Source organism: Saccoglossus kowalevskii, chromosome 7 (assembly GCF_978046115.1).
Source record: "Saccoglossus kowalevskii chromosome 7, keSacKowa6.1, whole genome shotgun sequence".
NCBI classification, from domain to species: domain Eukaryota; kingdom Metazoa; phylum Hemichordata; class Enteropneusta; family Harrimaniidae; genus Saccoglossus; species Saccoglossus kowalevskii.
The window spans coordinates 9,079,956-9,100,840 of record NC_140647.1 but is presented as its reverse complement, the minus strand read 5'-3'; the positions used below and the strand labels follow the sequence as shown (position 1 = coordinate 9,100,840).

Genomic DNA, 20,885 nt, shown 5'->3' with positions numbered 1-20,885 from the left:
CAAAGATAAAGGTAGACCAATCACAGCTACAGTGCTGTCAAATACAAAGGTGGACCAATCACAGCTACATTTCTGACAAAGACAAAGGTAGGCCAATCACAGCTACACTGCTGACAAAGAAAGAGGCAGACCAACCACAGCTACACTGCTGACAAAGACAAAAGTAGACCAATCACAGCTACATTTCTGACAAAGACAAAGGTAGACCAATCACAGCTACACCGCTGACAAAGACAAAGGTAGACCAACCACAGCAACATTTCTGACAAAGATAAAGGTAGACCAATCACAGCTACACCGCTGACAAAGACAAAAGTAGACCAACCACAGCTACATTTCTGACAAAGACAAAGGTAGACCAATCACAGCTACACTGCTGACAAAGACAAAGGTAGACCAATCACAGCTACACCGCTGACAAAGACAAAGGTAGACCAACCACAGCTACACCGCTGACAAAGACAAAAGTAGACCTATAGGCTACACCGCTTGACTCATAAGTAACAGCCAAATAAGTTGAATTACTTTTTTTTGAAAAATGTAATGAAACTATAATTTCTAAATCGCAGATAACGATGAATCAAATAAAAAAAGACAAACCTGCAAGTTTCATTTTAATGTATTGCTACTGAATGACAATAACTTTCGGATTTTAAAACTTGCACAATGAGTGTATTCCTCGTCCGAGTCAATTAGAAAACGACTGAAAATTGAACAGTCATGAAACATAATCCCTCCATGGGGCACTGTTCTTGAAACAGAAGGTTATTTATTTGGCTGCGTCTCAGAATCATAAGTACTACTTTGTGTTCTATTTAATAAAAACAGCTTTAAATTTTTCTAGTATGACCCTAATTCTGCAGACAATATAATCCCAAGACGCATCTTGGTGTAAACTGTCAGAAAATAGACAAAACGTGAAGACATCCACGATCTTATTGTAAATGGTAATATATTAATATCAGCTCTGCTGAGACATGGCATGCTGCTATCTCGATGGCAAAACAATGAGTTGCAACATCACCAACTATATTTCGAATTATATATTTGTATTTTATCTGTGTCTTTGTTCTCTAGTAATGTTATGTATATGTTAAACCCACAAAACTGCAAGGCAAGTTTCAGTGATTATGAAAGTCACTTGGTAGTGTCAAGAATGATGTATGACTAGCTTGGTTCAACGTTACCTACTTTAATTGTATTAATACAACACTGGAACGACCGGTCCTCTCGTGTGATATTACCTCTCTTTCGTCAGAGAATTTCTTCGAATTGCCGTCATTGCGCCCCCGCGAGTTCCTTGGTGAATTTGTCTTTGTTTTTTTTTCTTTTTGCATTTCTAGAGATTTTCTCTAGAGCATATCGACATACACATACGTCATCATAAGCCAATGGAGCACTTCGTAACAGGTGAGCACTAAGTAACAAAATATGTGTTGTTTTGTGTAATACGAGTACGTTGACGAGTGTACATTTCTATGTTAAATAAAAGAAGTTGTTTGTTAATACTTGAGGCGGTACCTCTGTGACATAAGAAATTGCGTCAGATTCAGGAAGACAGTGGTTGATGACTGCCTTGGCTGTTTTGGCAGGTACTCCAGGAAAGGATTAGTTTTAAACGTACCGGAGAATTAACAGGAAATGCCAAAAATATTTTTTTCTTTGAAGGACATGGCAGGTGTCTTTGACCCGTGCCAGCGAGTTCCACAATATCGTGTTACAATACAGACACCGGTGAAATATACCACTCCTGTAGTTATGAATGTATTTTAACAAAACAAATAATAATAATAATCAATTTAAGTTTCAGTAAAAGTTTCATAATTCTACGTAAATACAGTCCAACATGATGCGTACATGTGCCACGTACGTGTTAATCTAATGTAATCTGTCATCTAATTTGATGCTCTGGTTTTAACAAAACGTCTGGGTGTGGGTTGCAACCAATACATTACACCACGTCATACATTACATTATAGTATAGTAACCGTAATTACAATTTTCACGTATTTGAACAAACAGTGATTACACATGGCGTATATATCGAACATCAGTACATCGTCGTTACTGTAAATAACCATACTTCATATGTGATCTGCATTGCCAGTATATCGTCGTTACCATATAGTACTATAACTCTGATTAAATTTAATTGAATTACCATTACAGAATATTTACTCGTAACAAGCGACGTGCAGATTACCAGTACACAGTATTTACTAGTAACAAGAGAACGTAGATTACCAGTACACAATATTTACTAGTAACAAGCGATGTGTAGTTTACCAGTACACAATATTTACTAGTAACAAGAGAGTGTAGATTACCAGTACACAGTATTTACTAGTAACAAGCGACGTGCAGATTACAAGTACACAGTATTTACTAGTAACAAGAGAGTGTAGATTACCAGTACACAATATTTACTAGTAACAAGTGACGTGTAGATTACCAGTACACAATATTTACTAGTAACAAGTGACGTGTACTTTACCAGTACACAATATTTACTAGTAACAAGGGTGTAGATTACCAATTCACAATATTCACTAGTAACAAGCGACGTGCAGATTACCAGTACACAGTATTTACTAGTAACAAGAGAGTGTAAATTACCAGTACACACTATTTACTTGTAACAAGCGACGTGTAGTTTACCAGTACACAATATTTACTAGTAATAAGAGAGTTTAGATTACCAATACACAATATTTACTAGTAACAAGCGACGTGTAGATTACCATTCCACAATATTTTGTAGTAACAGGCCTAGCGACGACGTTATTACAATTTGATTTGTATTTATTGGTGACTACATGACACATTGCCACGGAAAACGATTCATTTACATTACGTACAGGAATTCTGACAGTATAACCAGTACAATGACTAGAGAGTATCGTGTAACGTATCTCGGTATCTCGGTGACCCTGTATATCCGTTGTATAGTATGTACACCAGCGCCACGCTGCGCTATGAAACTTGTATAGACGGCGTGCACTTCTGTTTCGAAGACTGACCGCAAAATCACACATTTATTTATTTATTTATTTATTTATTTATTTATTTATTTATTTATTTATTTATTTATTTATTTATTTATTTTAATAATTTATTTATTTATTTATATAATATTAGTATTTAGGAGTCGTCTCGCCTCGGTAACTGTAGTGTGAATCAAACACATCGAACTCGTATTTAGGAATCGTCTCGTCTCCATCACTGCAATGTGAATCACACACATCGCACTCGTAATTATACGTCGTCTCGTCCCGGTTACTGCAATGTAAACCACACACATCTCACTCGCAATTACACGAGATCTGGTCTCGGTCACTGTGGTGTGAACAACGATGGAATAAGTACCATCTAATGTCAGGATGTTATCACAGCCCACTGTGTGATACATATACGAATGAATACAGAAGTTTTACTAATCGAGTCAGAGAAAACGATCATTTTATCTGAGAATGAAATTACAAATTACAGCTTTTATTGTTACCGAAAAAACAACTCGCCCAACAGTATTGCAATATATCTTACTGTTTTGCAAACAAAATATCAATATTGACAGAAGGACGGTAATTTGATATGACTATTGTTACTTTGTTTGCAAAACAGTGAGCTACATTGCAATATTGCTGGCCGAGTTGCTTTTTCGTTCACAGTATTTAAGTGTTAATCTTCATTTTTTAAAAACAGGTGCACCCATGAGTTATTTGCGGTGATAATCGGGAAAGTATAGCCTCTCTGTCTCTAGGCTTTAGAAAATATTGCCTATTAGCGAAATATTCCAATCGAAAAAGGTGGTTGTTTTGACTATGTTGGTGAATACAGCCCGCTTAATGCCACAGGTGTCTCAGAAAATAACGCTTACTGGCGTAATATTTCAATCGATAAAGGATGTGGTTCATTTCCGACCGAACTATATAATTTATTTCCAGGGAAGAGAGCATTTTATTTTCGTCAGTGTTCCGCCGAAAGACTACCCCTTCCTCTCAGCTGAGGTTTCTGGAACGAATCATTCACACCTTGAAGTGACGTCACGGTCGGATACCAACCTGTAGACATACTGAACCACCTAACGCGGCGATGGGTGATACATGTTTTCATCGCAGAATAATCACATTGTCATTACCTGCCATCGATTGTTTTGAATTACAAGTGAGGCCAGGGAGCCCACAGGAAGTCAGCGGGAAGTCAGTCCATATTCAGAGCTCTCTGCCCACGCCTAGGGCGATGATGTCACACATACGACTTTTGACCAACTGTATCCCATTCATACACAAAGCCTATTAACCCACGAATAAATGGTATAGTCCACAAATCACGTATGATACTAACATAGGACATTATACACTGTGACAGTGTGTCTCAACTCTATCGGAATTTAATATCACAGTCTAAAACGGATCACTTAGCCGACATGGCTACCAACGATTTTACGCTATTTTGGACAATTTCTCTACTTTGTGCAATAGCCAAGGGATTTAACGTAGACACAGCGACACCGCTAATTCACGTGGGCCCCTCTGATAGTATGTTTGGATTCGCGGTGTCCCTTCATCGGAACGGCGACGAAAACTGGTGAGTACTTTTAATACACTTTATATCTGCAATGAACTTGTAAAGAAAAGGGTTAAAAAGTTTTTGATACTTTGTTATAGCCGCGTTATTGACTATCGGTCGATCTCGTGGTGTGTGTGTGTGTGCTTGGGTGTGGCGTTTTATGGCAAGTTTTGCTATCGTCCGTTCTCAACTTGTTTGAGCATTTTAAATATTTGTCAGTCGATGTGTTTGAATCTGATGCCATAAAACATACCCATGTGTTAATTTACACTGTTCGCGTTAACCCAACCCCAGTTTCGTTCTTCCGGTGCCCTACTGACATCACTAAAACCACTATAAGTACATTGTTTATTAGCATTAGAATGGAAGTTTTAGATAAAAGGCAGGAGTATCATATCATTGCCATGGCAACGCATTGTAATGTAGATCGACCTCCTGGATGAGAGGATTAAATCCCTAATCGAGTGAATGTGATCATTCATTTTGCCTAATTACATTAATTTCAATATATTTTTTGGTATTTGCCAAATAGAATTCAATTATTACGTTAACACGCAGCGAGAATCGCGTACCATGATCAGTAATACAAACATCGCAAAATGAAATAATGAAATGTGTTTTCAGAAACTCTCCACGTACGTACGTTTGTTTGGATGCACCGTAGGTATCGGCAAATCACGATCCCTATACACATGTTGTATTGGGACGTCACGTAGACACTGGAAGCATTGTGAACACTTCATAAAATAATGTACTAAAAAGTTTTTTTTGCATTTTGAACGATTTTTTTTCCTGCTAGACTTCTAATCTGTACTTCAAACACGGCAGTGTCACTGAAGTAAATAGACCATTGCAAACAACTTCCTATAGGCGATTTCCTGTCTTCCAACGAACGCACTTTAGTGGGCATACAACAAAACATGGACTTAAAAACCTACAAACTATTGGGTTTATAAGTCCGTGGACAAAACGATGTTTATCCTCACGTTTTTGTGTTTGACACAACATAACTCTAACACTTCGTGCTCCAGGATATCGAATCTTATATGTATACCTAATGCAATAATTGATTAATGTGTCTGGACACAGTCCCTTAATAGATGGACTGTGGTCTCGGTGTTTCCGGAAAAAAAAAACGCCCACTCACTTTGAAAGCCTCTCAACTTTATACATTATTGGATATGGACGAGAGTTTTTCGATTGTTTATTTTCATGTTGTACAACTTATCTTTATGGTTTCTGGGTTGGCTTCATCTAGAGATTGAAATATACCATAACGGCCCCCTTGATTGGTGATTTATTAATTTGGCGATCAAAGTTCAAGGTCAAAGATATACTCGTGGGTTCTTGTATCCTGTCGGTGACAGTGACGTTACTATTTAAGCGCGTGCATGTTTTTGTTGTTGTACTATGTATGACAAACTTCGTACAGAAATAATTCGTTTGCTGGTAAACAGGGTAAAATGGGTTCTTGTCTTAATGCATTGTAAAGCATGGAGCTAAAACAGAGCCATGGGCAAAGTGAATCCGAATCAGATCATCATCATCTTCTTACACAATCTCATGTTTCCCTTCAAACCGAATGCAACCATTCTTAGTATACTACCAGTCATGCGCAGAAACGTTTTATTTGTTCATCTGTCAGTCCAGCAGATCTTCTTTATTCTTCTGTGTACCCGCTTTTCAAAGGTTGAACTTTTTTCTGTTTTTCTGTATATGAGCTTTGCTTATTGAATTTAAATATCGCATATACTGTACACGGGTTAAAAAACTGTGTGTCGCTTTTAAAAACTTTTACATATATCACAGCATACCGTGACGTTGCTATGCGATAATATAGCCGTTGACAGCCGTTATTGGATGTGAAAATACAGTTTCATATGGACTATATACAATGCAAATGAATGACAAAACTCTTTTCAACCAAAGACATTTTCTAATGTCTTTGATTCAACTATGGAACTATAGTTAGTTTATACATGGAACTATATTATAGTTCCATGGTTTATAGTTCCATGATTCAACAAACTAGATGGCATAGAGCTGACAAGACCATGGTAAAACATACAACGTATATAGGAATTGATCATTCTTTCATTTAAGTTACTACAAATAGAAGAAGTAGAATCTTGTGGTAGAGTGAACAGCAGAAAAAAAAGCGGTATGTTCAACAAATGTACACAAAGGTTTATTTATCAGGTTGAATGAATATAATAATTTCGCTTGTCAGTTTCAACTGTCATTAAATCTCTCAGTCTGAGTCACGTCATTTGAGCCAATACTTTCACGTACAATTATCATTAAAAGCGTACTACATCAATGTCAGAAAAATGCAGTAAATTAAATCAGTTAAATCTGCAAAATTTGTTTTTAAAATTCAAACGTCGGTGATCCAGAGAGATGATGAAAACAGATAGAGTAAAACTCACTGAGTAAACCACAGTGAGAGTAAATGTATCATACTTCATGGAAGTCGCAACACTGTTATCGTAACAGGTACAACCAAGGTGCACAAAATAGTTATGCAACTATCAATGTTTCCGGGTGTTCAACGATGCAAAAAAAAAAATGCCTCAAAATTCGCAATCGGGGGAGGGGGGTTGCATCTCAGATTGATTTTCTCACGATATCCCAAGTTGATAAAACGTTGATATACGCATTTAGTGTGGAGATTGACAAGGAATTAATCAACAAAGTAACAATATTATTATCAGTAACACATGTGATGTGTGTAGTAGAAAAAATATCTGGTAATTAGGCAATTGCGGGCACAGTTCTGAAATTCACTGTTAGTAGTGTATATACGAATACCTCGTACAGTATTACTTGAGTATGGATAGATATATTAGTTTTAGATACGAGGAAATTAATACGAATGTCGAACTGTCGATGATCGTGCACGAAGGCTTTTCTTCCGGACAACTGCCAACAGCACTTGGAATGAATTCTGTAATTTGTATCTGAAGAAAGATGTTGGCATGGCAACGGCGAAAGCATTACCACATGCTTGATTTTCGTAGCTTTCAAATTGACTTTTTATTTTTACTGTTTTGTTTTATCTCCATAGGTTACTGGTTGGGGCTCCAAAAGCATCCACCAATCAACAAGACGTAGAACAAGGAGGAGCGGTTTACAAATGTCCAGCATCACGTGATTCAACAGATTTCTGTGAACAAATACCATTTGATACTTCAGGTAACGTTAATAGGTTGCTATCTGGTTTGTACTGTGGCAATTTGAATCATGTGTTTGGCGGCGTTTAGTGTAGGTAATAGTGTGAATATGTACAACAAACTACTCTTTGTCACTCAATTCAATTTCTCTTATTATCTTAAACAGGGGCTCCGCAATCCCCGGGATTGCACCATGGAGACATTGGATGCTATTGTCCTTCTTCTTAACCAATCAATCTGTTTTCTATTGTACTGAAAATTATAACAACCCCCATTTTTTCATCAGCGCTATAACCACACAGTTACTATAAAATACTGTAATGTGTCTTGTGTTAAACCACAAAGTTACTATAGAATACTGTGGCGTGACTTGTGTATAACCACAATGCACCACGTGCCAACAAACTCAATAAACCCAGTCAACCATGGTAGATGGTACGAAGATTTCAACAAGACTAGGGAATTTTTAAAACGAACCTCCATATGCTATTCTAAAGTTCTTGTTTTAGTCAAATCGAAATTATGAAGAATACATTGAGGTGAAACGTCACGTTAAACGCACTTTTTCAGAATATATTTAGGTGACTAAATGAATGTTACAACATAATCTATTTAGGAAGATTGGGGGGTGGGGCTTCGAAATCTCCGAATTGACACGTATTCCAATGTTCCTGGATGTAAACCACCTTTCATTAAAGGGCGGCAGTCGTCGTGTCGCGTCCTGTTCATAGCGACGTATACAACGCGTGTAAAATACATTGTTTATTTACATGAAATTCGAACACGACCACCGCGCTTTAATTTATGATGCCACGAACACCCCTTTAACTCAGTAATGACGTAGTCAGCACAAATGATTCAAAAGTGTGTCTAGGGACCCTGGAAACCAACAAATAAAACAGGAAACCGTCCCGGAAACAGCCTGGTCACTCACTTCCTTTTATAACACAAATGACTGAAAAAATCATCCGACCACCACGTGGGAGTGTATTATCGAAAACGTGTGTGGAAGTACACAGTATATAATACACATGTCAGATACTATAATAAGTAACAGTCGTCCAATACATTGATTTCTTTATATCGGTGTACCTGAGACTACAGCTGTGGGTATCATGTAGGGCACCGGGTACGTGCATTCTTCGGGTATTGTATAGTCTTTACAGCATTTAAAGCTTGGGGGGGGGGGGGGGGGGGTCGTCACCTGTGCACGCGTCAGGTGGCCACAGCGTGTCATTGTTTACAAACAAGCGTCTACCTAGGCGCCTTTGCGTTTTAGTGTGTCGTTATCGTCGTTTGGGACTCAATTCCTGCGCCTGCGCAGGTGACGACCCTCCCGGGTCCCGTGGTAGTTGGTTTGCCACCGGTAGCTATTTTAATATAGTTCTCAGATACATTTTTATCAATTTGTGGAATGGGTTTTCATGAACACAGAACGTGACAAATATCGAACTACTGTTCAAATGCGTGACATTGAACTGCTTACAAAATATGAATAAATTATAATGACCATACTTCTAGTACGTTTCAAATACGCAAATGCTCATCTCGTATCGGAAACAAATAAATGGAGTTTTTCATTTTGCGAAATAAAATAATTATAATTCCTTCAAGTTGTTTTATAACCATATAATCACATATGCTAAATAATATAACACATAATATGACACTAACTTAGCGCGTGTCCATCTCTTATATTTACCAGATACATGACTTACAGAAACTTGTGCAATTTCCAATTTGTTTTATCACGTGCTAACCGCACAAAATATCCGACTTTCGCGGTAACTCGGCTTTCGCCATTTACACTCCCACATTATTGAGAAAACAACAACAAATAAACAGGGGACTGCATGCTAGTCTACAGAAAACCATGTAAATGTTTATACGGTGTAATAACAAACTGGCCTACGAAACAACCGATAAATGACGTCATTTGGCAATTTGCATAAACACGGATTTACTCTTGTCACTTCGCCGCCATGTTTACCTAAACTCTGTCGTCTGACGTGTCTTTGCGTTTTATTTGTTTTAGAACGAATACCGTACTTCGGTCTTGTTTTGAGTTGGTTCGGTAAATGATATTGTGACATTGTGTTATATGTACATGTAGTTATATTTTTAACTGTCGTCCCATGGATGTATCAAGGATATACCGCCAAATTTACTGAAAGTCATGATAAAAAGATGAAAAACTAACTAAAAAAATAATTATTTCAGATAAAACAACAAAAAAGTCCTGATTTTGCACCGCCATGATCGGATAAATGCGTGGAATAACTATGGGTATCGGTTGTATTCATATGACCGTACTCTGAACCAAATATATAGTCACATTTCGCCTCTTTGAAGGGTTTGAATCAATATGTTCACTTTATATTACAGGGCCAAGACTTGAACTAAATGGAGATATTTCAGAACCTATTGATGACAAATCACATCAGTGGTTTGGGGCCACTTTAGCAAGTTCTGGACAAGACGGAATCATTGTGGTAGGTTAAACATAAAACAATATGTTTTTAAAGGGCGGTAATCGTCGCGCCGCGTCCTGTTCGATATGAGACTCATAGCGACGTATACAACGCGTGGAAAATACATCGTTTATTTACATGAAATTCGAACACGCGCTGCGCGACGACCACCGCTCTTTAAAGGTACAAAACAAAGTCACGCAAAAACACAAAATAAATGGTATTCGTGGTTTCACATCATTTCGGGTCCAGGTAGGTCTTTGGCTTCGTCTGTCCGGACCCAAAGCGACGCAAAACCACGCCTATAGCAGTGGCTACTTAGCAAAGCAATAACAGTTTCCTGCACAGTAAACAGAAAGTCAGTGATAAAAGGTTCTTACTTTTTGTATCCAGAATAGGCAAGCAACATTTATATTGTTCAACTTTATATTGCCACCATATCTATTACTATAATATGAGTCCTTCAAACTAGCCTGTCCTGTCACTTATGGCAAGGAGGTATTAAAAAAAACAATAGTACTGGTATATAGTAGTGAGAGCGAAAGTAAAGTATGTGGGACACAGAATTATTTAGTTTTAAATTACAGGCTAATCTGCTGGTATGAAACATTTCTCCTTGGGACCTGAGCAAATATTTACATCTATATAGAAGAATTGTATATGTTACTCAGAATTCCATCGTATTAACAGAGGCAACAAGATAAAGGAGCCGATGTCATTCCAATAATACTGTTTAAATAATTGATTACTTCATGTGAAAGGAATGCTTCCAATATAATAAATAGCAGAACAAAACAGAGCACACCAGCATACATAACACACAAAAAGGAAGCCACTGATATAATTTCCTTTTGAAATATATCTTGCCTCAAGAGAATGTATTACTTCCTGTTAAAATTAATGTTAGTTCAGCTATTCTATTTTAACACCATGCACAGAAATAAATTGATGTGTGTGTCCTATCAGTGACATTTATGCCTAAGGGTTGGTTATAGTGATATCTAATAAAAAGTGTTCTGTTCAAAGGACCATAGGTCCGCTGAGGTAGTATAGGGATAAAGCTTTGTTCTGTGTCCGGAGTCTGTCTGTCTGTAAGCAACAACTTCTCTCAAAAAAACGATGAACCATTTCACTTGATTTTTGTCACTGCCTTGATTAGCCAAGATGGAAATTTTTCTATGAGAAGCTGATTTGCCAATCTTTATGCAAATTAGCTACCAAAACTATAAAAATGCCTAAAAATACATTATTATTTTTCTGTGAATTATGCAAAAATAAAACTGCACAAATAATTTCCAGTTCTATATATAATATTTAGTTTTGATCGCAAATATTTGTTATTGTATTTGATTTGCAACATTTGGATACAGTTTGTAGATGAATATTTGTGGGGAAAGGTTGAATTATATTGTTGTAGAATATTACTTTTGTCTGATAACTATAATGTCATTATTTGCGATGAAGACAAAGTAAACCTTTTCATCTTGAACATATTATTATTTGCAATGTATGTAACAAACTGTCTCAGATTTCTCTGACTTGTCAATGTGTTTTGAAATATGTCTTGTAATATGGTTTACAGTATGTCTTCTTCATTTTAGGTCGAGTTTCTAACTAGTTTCTAACTGATTGTATTTTGTAGGCATGTGCTCCAAGATATGTATATTTCACAACAGACTTTGACAACAGAAAGCCAGTTGGCACATGTTATAAGGCTGAACAGGATTTTAGTCGCTTTCGGGAATATTCACCTTGTAAACTATGTAAGTATGTGCAGTTGGCATTGCTTTTGCATTTAAAATCATATGTCAACATTTTTTGTTTGTCTTCAGTCTGTGAAACAAACTATAAAAATAAAATGTACCGGTATGTATTAAAATGAATAATTTGTTTATTCTGAAATTGTCATCAAAATATAATTATACATTGTAAATATAATTTGGAGACTAATTTCATGTATTACTAGTATTTCAAATTGGTCACTTGCTCAGTTGAGATAGTGAGGATAAATATTTGTGATTTAACAAGAGTTTACGTACAAGATTTAAGTACTGTGGAATACTTTATTTTTGCTGGAATTAATTTTCGCTGAAAAGGCTTTTTGGGCGTTTTGTATGGAATTTATTTTCACTGATTTTTGATGAGTTTAATGTGAAATATAGGAAAAAAAGTATATTCGCTGGATTTTATTTTCACGGAATCATCCCTTCAGCGAAAATAGCGAAAATAAATTCCAAGCGAAAATAAAGTATTCTACTAGCTATTTGGTATGGGTGTGCCATGTTTGATATATATCAGTAAACATACACTTGATGTCAATGAGATCTCATTCATAGGTCATCCACCTTTTGTAATAATCATCCACTTCACTCTTAGAAACAATTGGAATTGGATCAACTAAACTAGAGATGTGGGTCTGCATTGTAATGCATTGAATGAGTTAATAAAATATTGATTACCATCAGTTCAAGTTCATACTGATAAATTATTCAAATAAATAGTATAAAAGTATTACATTTGTTGAAATATTTCATCATTTAGTGAATGAGAATTCCAAATAATTCCCCAACTATTTTGAAATATAAATGCAATTTTCACTCCTCCAGTTCAAAGTTGTTGAATCATCTATCCACTTTTTTCCCCAGTTAAATTTGTAATGCATTAGTATGAATGAGTTGGAAAATTTAAAAGTGAAAGATTAATCAGTGTTGTTGTTGACTTTTATGTTGTGATGAATAATTAATTATAAAAACGGTATTTCCAAAATTTCTGAACTCATTTCCTTACAAATTGATTTGGTTTCCGATTAGTTTTATTAACAAAAGAAAGTAAATGTAGTAAATGTTCAGTGTCTAGCTATACTGACATTAACACTATCATTGTACTTTTAAAGTCAATATCAACATGCATATTTATTTTGGCTAAATTATACACACCTTTGCAATGGCTCTCTGATCAATATTCACAGCTTGAAATCCATGGAGGCTATTGAAGCCCCACCTGAATGCCTTGAAGCCCTTCAAAATAAGTCAAATATTTACTTCACAATTTCAAAGTTTAGGCCTTAGTATATCAAAGTTCAAACTCTGAATATTTGTTGCATACTTTTCTGCTGTATTTCACAAAATAGATTTTAAAAGTTTATTTGTGGGCTAGGGGGGGGGGGCTTGTTTTCAAATGAATGGATTATATTGTTGTCACTGACAATTTTACAGTTGATGGGTGGTGGGAGTGTATCTCTGGAGCAACAAATGTCAATCTTGAAGGAGGTTTTCACCAAATTAAAAAATAAATAAATGCAATTTTTTTTATATCATATATTCAATAATCTGACATATTAGGATACAGAAAATATCTGTTTTTAATATAAATTTGTTGATGGAAATTTTGTGAATATACACACTTCTGTAGTTGATTTATTGTTGTCACAAGTGAACACTTTTCAACAGAACACCTTTTATTAATTTTGAATATTTGTTATTTGACAGATGATGGGGAATGGAATCAAGTTGGATATTGTCAAGCTGGTATGAGTGCTGCTGTAACTAAAGTAAGTGATTCATGAATTGTTCATCCAATATACACCAACCAAGTTATTGACAACATGGGTAGTCAATCAGTGGTGTTGGCAAAGCAGATGACTCCCCACTGTGTTAAGAGACAAGGCAAGGTGTAATTAGTGGGTACATGTTATATAGATCTTGGCACATACCAAGAGTTGGGGCCCAGTCAACACATGCAGGGACATGTGTGAATGGTTGGGACCAAGCGGGAATATGCTGAAAAAAATCCCAATTGAGACTCAACATCTGCTGAGATTTGCTGCCTGAACCCTTGGCACCAACTCAAATCATGCACATGGCAGTGAATTTAAAAGAGCACATTCTCATTACTTTTTTCACATTTTTTCAAAATTTCATAAAATAAATCATATATGTGTTATACAGCAATTGTGGATTATATTAACCTTACACAGATTGACATTTTCTTCCTAAATTGTTGGTAGTGGACAATGGTGCTGGTGATATGATGGTTTTCACATGTGTTGTACCATGCACTGAGTGTTTATAAGTCTTTCACATTCAATAAATCATTTGAGTACAGTGCTTTGGGTCACATACATTAATGGATTCTTCCTGTCAAAAGCAATATATCACTAATGACTTACATGGTGCATTTTGTAACAAAAATAATCATCTTTTGTTCAAAACTGCATAAGTACTTTTGGAGATATCCACGACTAATGCTCAGATAGTTACAGTGAACAAATCACCAACCCATTAGTAAACAAATCCATATACCTTATTTAGTAATAATAGTTAATATTTTATAGATATTGCATACTTTTTATTTATAATTTAGGTGTTTTTATTGATTTCATTTTACTAGAGTCTTCCTTTTAAAGTATGTGTAATTTTATCGCAACTTCAATATATTTTTTTTTTATAATCCTAATTTTTACTGGCATATAAGATGGATGTATGTACATATAAAGAAAGATATTAAAGGCAAATTGTGATGTGGTTGCTTTTGTTCTCACATGTTTAATTGTTAAACTTCCATCAAACTATATTGAAGTAAATAAAAAATGGGTATATCAGTTCCATAACATACTTGCTGAATTTGTGACATAAGCATATTCAATTTATTCTTATTCTCATAATGTTATTGGATAATCTTGTTTCCATAACGATGGGAGATATTCTGTTAAAAGAGAAATATGTTTATCATAAAGATGTACTTTTATTTTTTTGGTGTGAAAAGGTTCTATGTAATATTTCATAAACTTTCTGCATTCATTTAAAAACTATACTGTATGTGCACTTCTAATGGAGCAAATATGGTAAATTTAAAGAAAAATTGGAATTATTATAAGTTAACAAAATTCTGGAAAGATAAAACACTGTGTTGAAAGCTAAAGCTGGATTTATCCAAGTCTGCTGGTTGTGTATTGATGCATGATACCAGTTTACTCCTGACCACATTGAAGTGTGGTAAAACTTTACTATTAATAATATAACTTATTTTGTCGTAGGATAAAAGACATTTGGTTATTGGTGCAGTTGGTAGTTACTACTGGCAGGGTAGGTTTAATTTCTACACTATTGTTAGATTTGCACAGCAGAAGTTTTCAGAACTGACTTATTGCTTTTCCAAATAATTAAGAAGAGATTTTTTCTTGTACGATTATATGGTTGTTGCCAAACGTGGTCAAAGCATACTTACTGCTAAATGAATTTGAAGTTATATGGAATCAGGGTTACAGCCAGAAAACAGAAAGTGCCTGCCTAAAAACTTGTTTGAAATGAAAAATAGCAGCCACGGGTCTGTAGCCATAGTCAATGTTTTGTTGATCATTTATGGTACTTTTGTAATTTACAGTTAATTTTCAATGAAAATTGAACAGGTTTGTAGAAATTTTGCGTGTCAAATAAGATTATGTACCTGTCTAAAATGTGGAATGTCTTTCTAAAATGACAGGTAGACAGATGCCTGTCTAAAATGTGGAATGTCTGTCTAAAATGACAGGTAGACAGATGCCTGTCTAAAATGTGGAATGTCTGTCTAAAATGACAGGTAGACAGATGCCTGTCTAAAATGTGGAATGTCTGTCTAAAATGACAGGTAGACAGATGCCTGTCTGAAATGTGGAATGTCTGTCTAAAATGACAGGTAGACAGATGCCTGTCTAAAATGTGGAATGTCTGTCTAAAATGACAGGTAGACGGATAGCTGGCTAAAATGTGGAATGTCTGTCTAAAATGACAGGTAGACGGATAGCTGGCTAAAATGTGGAATGTCTTTCTAAAATGACAGGTAGACAGATAGCTGGCTAAAATGTGGAATGTCTGTCTAAAATGACAGGTAGACAGGTGCCTGTCTAAAATGTGGAATGTCTGTCTAAAATGACAGGTAGACAGATGCCTGTCTAAAATGTGGAATGTCTGTCTAAAATGACAGGCAGACGGATAGCTGGCTAAAATGTGGAATGTCTGTCTAAAATGACAGGTAGACGGATAGCTGGCTAAAATGTGGAATGTCTGTCTAAAATGACAGGCAGACGGATAGCTGGCTAAAAGCCTGTATGGAAGTGTGTGGCTCATGTTTACTATTTATTTATAATGTATACTTTCATACATAGGAAACAAATGCATAGTGATTGTTCAAAAAGATTTTTTGGGTATTAATTCTGATGGTTATTGTGGAAACATATCTTAGTCTAATCTTGTGTTATTTGCATCTAACCTTTGATTGGTAGACCCAAATCCTATATTGAAAAACAAAATGGGTCAGTTTGTTGAGATTCAATGATGGGATATATTCACTACATTGACTGCACCTTTGTGGAAACCTTGGTTAATCTTCACAGGTGGTTGTGTTTCTCTCCAGGCTAGTACATTAAATTGCTGTTATTTTCTTATCATACAAAGGTAGTCAAGTTTAAGGGAGGATTAGTATGAATCTGAACTCAAACTTTGGAGAATTGCTGGAATTGAACTTCAGAGTTGAGAGAGCTGATGTTTTTTACTGAAAATTGCCTAGTTTTAGGAATACTATCGGTATATACAAATCTGTATTTCAAATATTACAAATGTAAACTCCTTGTGCATTCTTGGCCTTCTACTCTGTAAAGTTCAAACCTTGGAATTAAATTTAACATTTTTGTGTGTATGCTACATAATGTTTTTTTGGGGGGATCTAAAAAACTCAAAGGCCAGTCAGTGTAAGGCATAAATTGTTTAACTATGCTTTTGTCAAAATTGTCAAACAACATTGAAAAAAAACTTTGATGACATCATATTCTTATCAATTCAAATGATGGAGTCACTATATTATACAGGGGCAAAATTTAACAATTATTATCAATATTAATACATGTATTGAAATTCCATTTTTCATTTTTTAGGTCAGGTCTATACTGAGAATCTACTATATACTGACCAAAAGTACACAGAAGAAGGTCCAGTGACTGATGACTGCACCTACATGGGTGAGTTCATTAAATCTGTTTTATCACTGAACTGACTTCAATATATACCAACTGCAACCTGGAAATCATTGTCTATTTCAACTTTTGTGTACTATTATTATTATTATTGAATTTGAATGGAAATTTAGAAAAGCATTAGTTATAAGAACATTTCTTGACTGAGAGTGTGTTATATTAATCATACAGAATGTATGATTGTTGTTGACTTTATATATAACTAGCATTGATGCATAGCATTACACTTGTTTAATTAACCATCTTATGTAGCATTCATGAGAGATGTTGATATCATTGCAATGCAATACAGTAGCAGTTCATCTTACCCATCTATTTTGTCAGTTGCATCTAGATATGTGGTGAATTTAAAAATGAAAATAGTTTGTGAGAATTAATAAATGCTTCAATGTTAAACTTGTAATATTTTTTTTGTTATGCAAAATTAGTTTACTTAAAGTGGGAAAACTGTTTTTTGTAATTAACATTTTTCATTAATTTAAGCCAAAAATTAAAGCAACAACAAAAAATCGAAAAAAAAAACACAAACATAAATTATTGTTGAAATAGCTGCCTTAATTTGGTGAGAGAAAAATTTTTGGAAGTCAGAGTTTTGTTTTAATCAAACCACAAACATATTTGCTGGTGACAATTAAACGGCTGACAACATGTAAAATGTACATGGGCATTAAAATCAAATAGCTATAAGGGTAGTGATCATTATGAGAGAGGACATGTAGTTTTAACAGTTAGTGACAGTAAGTAAGTAAGAAAGAAAGTGAAATGTGAAGTGATTGAAACAGTACAATGGTCTCAGATGTGGGGTTATGAAAGATTCAAAGAACTAAGGATATGCTTCAAAGATACCTATGCAATCAAGACAACAAACGTAATTATAATGTCAGTGTAAGCAAGCTTGAAAAGGTCACAACTGTCCCAAGAGATGTGATTCATGAAAGGAAATGTTTCTTTCTGTGCTAAATATTTCAAGTGATATTAGTGTCTTCTTTGACCTAGTGAATAGTTACTGAGAGTACTTTTTAAATTGCCCGTATAACTTTGTTACAATCATTTTTGTCACTGTTTTCAAGGATGTTGCACAATAAAGATTATGTCATGGATGGTTTTATCATTCAGTGCATGAATACATCGGTTTGATATTACCCTTAATTGCTGTAATCTGTAGTTAAAAGACCATTTTCAACTGAGTAATTTGTCATTACATGTTTATTTCATTGCATTGCTGGATCTCGATTAGAGAAACTACAAATTCTGTGATATACATATTGAAAACAATAAAAATTGCCACATTTCTATCTCATGAATGATTAATTATATATACTCATCAAACATTTAGCCTTAATAGGATAGCAATTTGGATTTGACTACAGTAAGGAGATTTTATATTATCTTTGAGTATTTTTAGAATTAATCAAAAAAAACACAACAACACTGGATCAATTGAACCTCATTAACTTTATATTACAGTTGTTTAGCTTTTACTTCCACATTGTGTTTTTTTTTTTTTTGGAGGGGGGGGGGGGGTGTTGAGCTGCAACACTTCTTTGGGGGTGGGGTGTCGAGCTGCAACACTTCTTTGGGGGGTGGGGTGTCGAGCTGCAACACTTCTTTTTTTGGGGGGGAGCTGCAACACTTCTTTTTTGGGTGTGTGTGTATGTAGAGCCGCAACACTTGGGGGGGGGGGTAGAGCTGCCACATTGTGTTTTGGGGAGGGGTAGAGCAAAAAAAAAAGCCTCATCATGCATCATGTATGATTTAGATGAGTCTGACTCATTTTGTTTACACAAAAGTTTAATATGCTACTTTATACAATTATTTATTTCTTAATCAAATATCCAAGAACCAACACATACCAAAAATTATATCTCAAAAGTGAATATTCGTGGTGTGTTTTAAGTCTAACCAAACCGGAAGTGGGAATTTGTTAGTACTCTAAATATCCAAATGTTTTTTAGTATAAGGTAGTAAATTGTATTTTGTAAACATAGTATGTGCTGAGGATGGGACCCATATCAAACATGATGTGGTGCAACAACTCTGGCATTTTGCTTGGTCAGGGCTGGAATGTGGGATGTTAAACACAATCATTCCATAAATTCTGTTGCAATGACATTCTAATCTGATGCTTTTAATTAAATTTAATTAACATGGATCAGTTTCAATCTATAGGGAATTAATTGACTAGACTAGGATGAGTTATTGCTTTTTGTAAAAACACTTTTATATGACCACATACATTTGTATTTATTGAACTGTTATCCTCACCAGATTAGCAAAAAAAGAATACAATGAAAATATAAATTCATTTTTAGATCTGAAAAAAAAAACCATGAGTTTGTTCTTATAGATGCAAAACAGTGGAGGCAATCATTGCTGGAATTTTTTGAAATTATTCCCTATAACCATGCTAGTTCTACCATTTATGGTGATGTGGCTATGAGCTACCATTTTCATGACATTTATTGTAAACTTTCAAGCCAGAATTGACCATCATGTAATCACACAGCAAATAACCATTAGAAGAGTCTTGGAGAAAGCCAATTAGCACTGAAATTGAAATTACATGGGATGAGTACACATGTATAACCATCATGATAACATGATAACATGCAGGCAAACATCATATACGTGTACCATGCTTGACTATAAATACAGCCCATAGCCATGAAAGTATTCACACAACAGCTCAACTATCCTGAAAGTTCTGACCATAGCTATGGGTGTTAATCATGGTTGACCATCAAGCATTACAAACATGGGAACTCAAGGAGCAACACTTGGGTATCCAGACCAGTATATCATGTGACACACCCTATACCAGTCAGATCTGACGTGTGATGCATTGTCAATCAGTGGGGGCAATTCTGATGTGTTCACATTTCCCTGGGTCCTGCTGATAATGTTGACACTCTGTCTCTGTCAGCAACATAATGAAAACACTACAGTAACAACAGTGTTTTGCTGAGTCAAGCTGGATCACCTGTTGTGGTCACCTCAAGTGGACCACCTGAAGGCTTTACCAAATAACCCAGAACTGCAATCTATCACCTGTGGGGCCATGTCTGCAAGACAAATGAACAATGAAACTGCAGTTTTTCTAATTTGTTCTTGTGTTATTTTGGTAACAGAAATATTTTGCTTGGTTAAAATTAAAGCTGTCATGATTAAAAAATGATTGTAAAATGATTGATTGACTATTTCAAGAATAGATCTTTAATACTGTGTGAGGCTTGTTTGATTTACTAGCACTATGTGAACTATTATTGAACTATTATCAGGGCATTTTTGCATCAAGTAAGAAAATGTAAAATTAACTATCTCATTTTAGAATATTTTACAAATTCAGGAGCAACGACTCAAAATCATACATGTATAATGTACATCGTACTAAAATAAATGAAATGGGAATTTTTTATTAATAACATTTCCTCTGACATTTCCTGAAGTGAAATGATGGATTGCTACTACCTGTTTTGGGAATGGGACAATTAATTATATTATGATCCCATAAAACCCCATCTTAAGGCTATGTACAAATTATAATTCATCATCAGTACATGTATACCATAATTATTGTTACATTGTAATGTGTATGATGATTGTTTTATTAATAATAATAATGGGAGAATGAAGTGTAACTTAATGGAAGGTGCAGGAAAAGTGGTT

The 20,885-nt window shown here is 35.1% G+C and overlaps 1 protein-coding gene across 1 annotated transcript in view; it reads left to right on the top strand.

Annotated features, from left to right (window-relative positions):
* The first annotated feature begins 4,347 nt into the window (after window positions 1-4,347).
* LOC102804078 (integrin alpha-8-like) overlaps window positions 4,348-20,885 on the top strand; it is an 81,149-nt gene continuing 64,611 nt past the window's right edge. Inside the window, exons 1-7 of the mRNA XM_085501047.1 lie at window positions 4,348-4,587; window positions 7,637-7,764; window positions 10,128-10,234; window positions 11,856-11,976; window positions 13,702-13,763; window positions 15,249-15,297; window positions 17,121-17,204. Coding sequence (XP_085357173.1) covers window positions 4,427-4,587; window positions 7,637-7,764; window positions 10,128-10,234; window positions 11,856-11,976; window positions 13,702-13,763; window positions 15,249-15,297; window positions 17,121-17,204 — 712 coding nt within the window. The 5' untranslated portion in view covers window positions 4,348-4,426. The remainder of the gene's footprint in view (window positions 4,588-7,636; window positions 7,765-10,127; window positions 10,235-11,855; window positions 11,977-13,701; window positions 13,764-15,248; window positions 15,298-17,120; window positions 17,205-20,885) is intronic.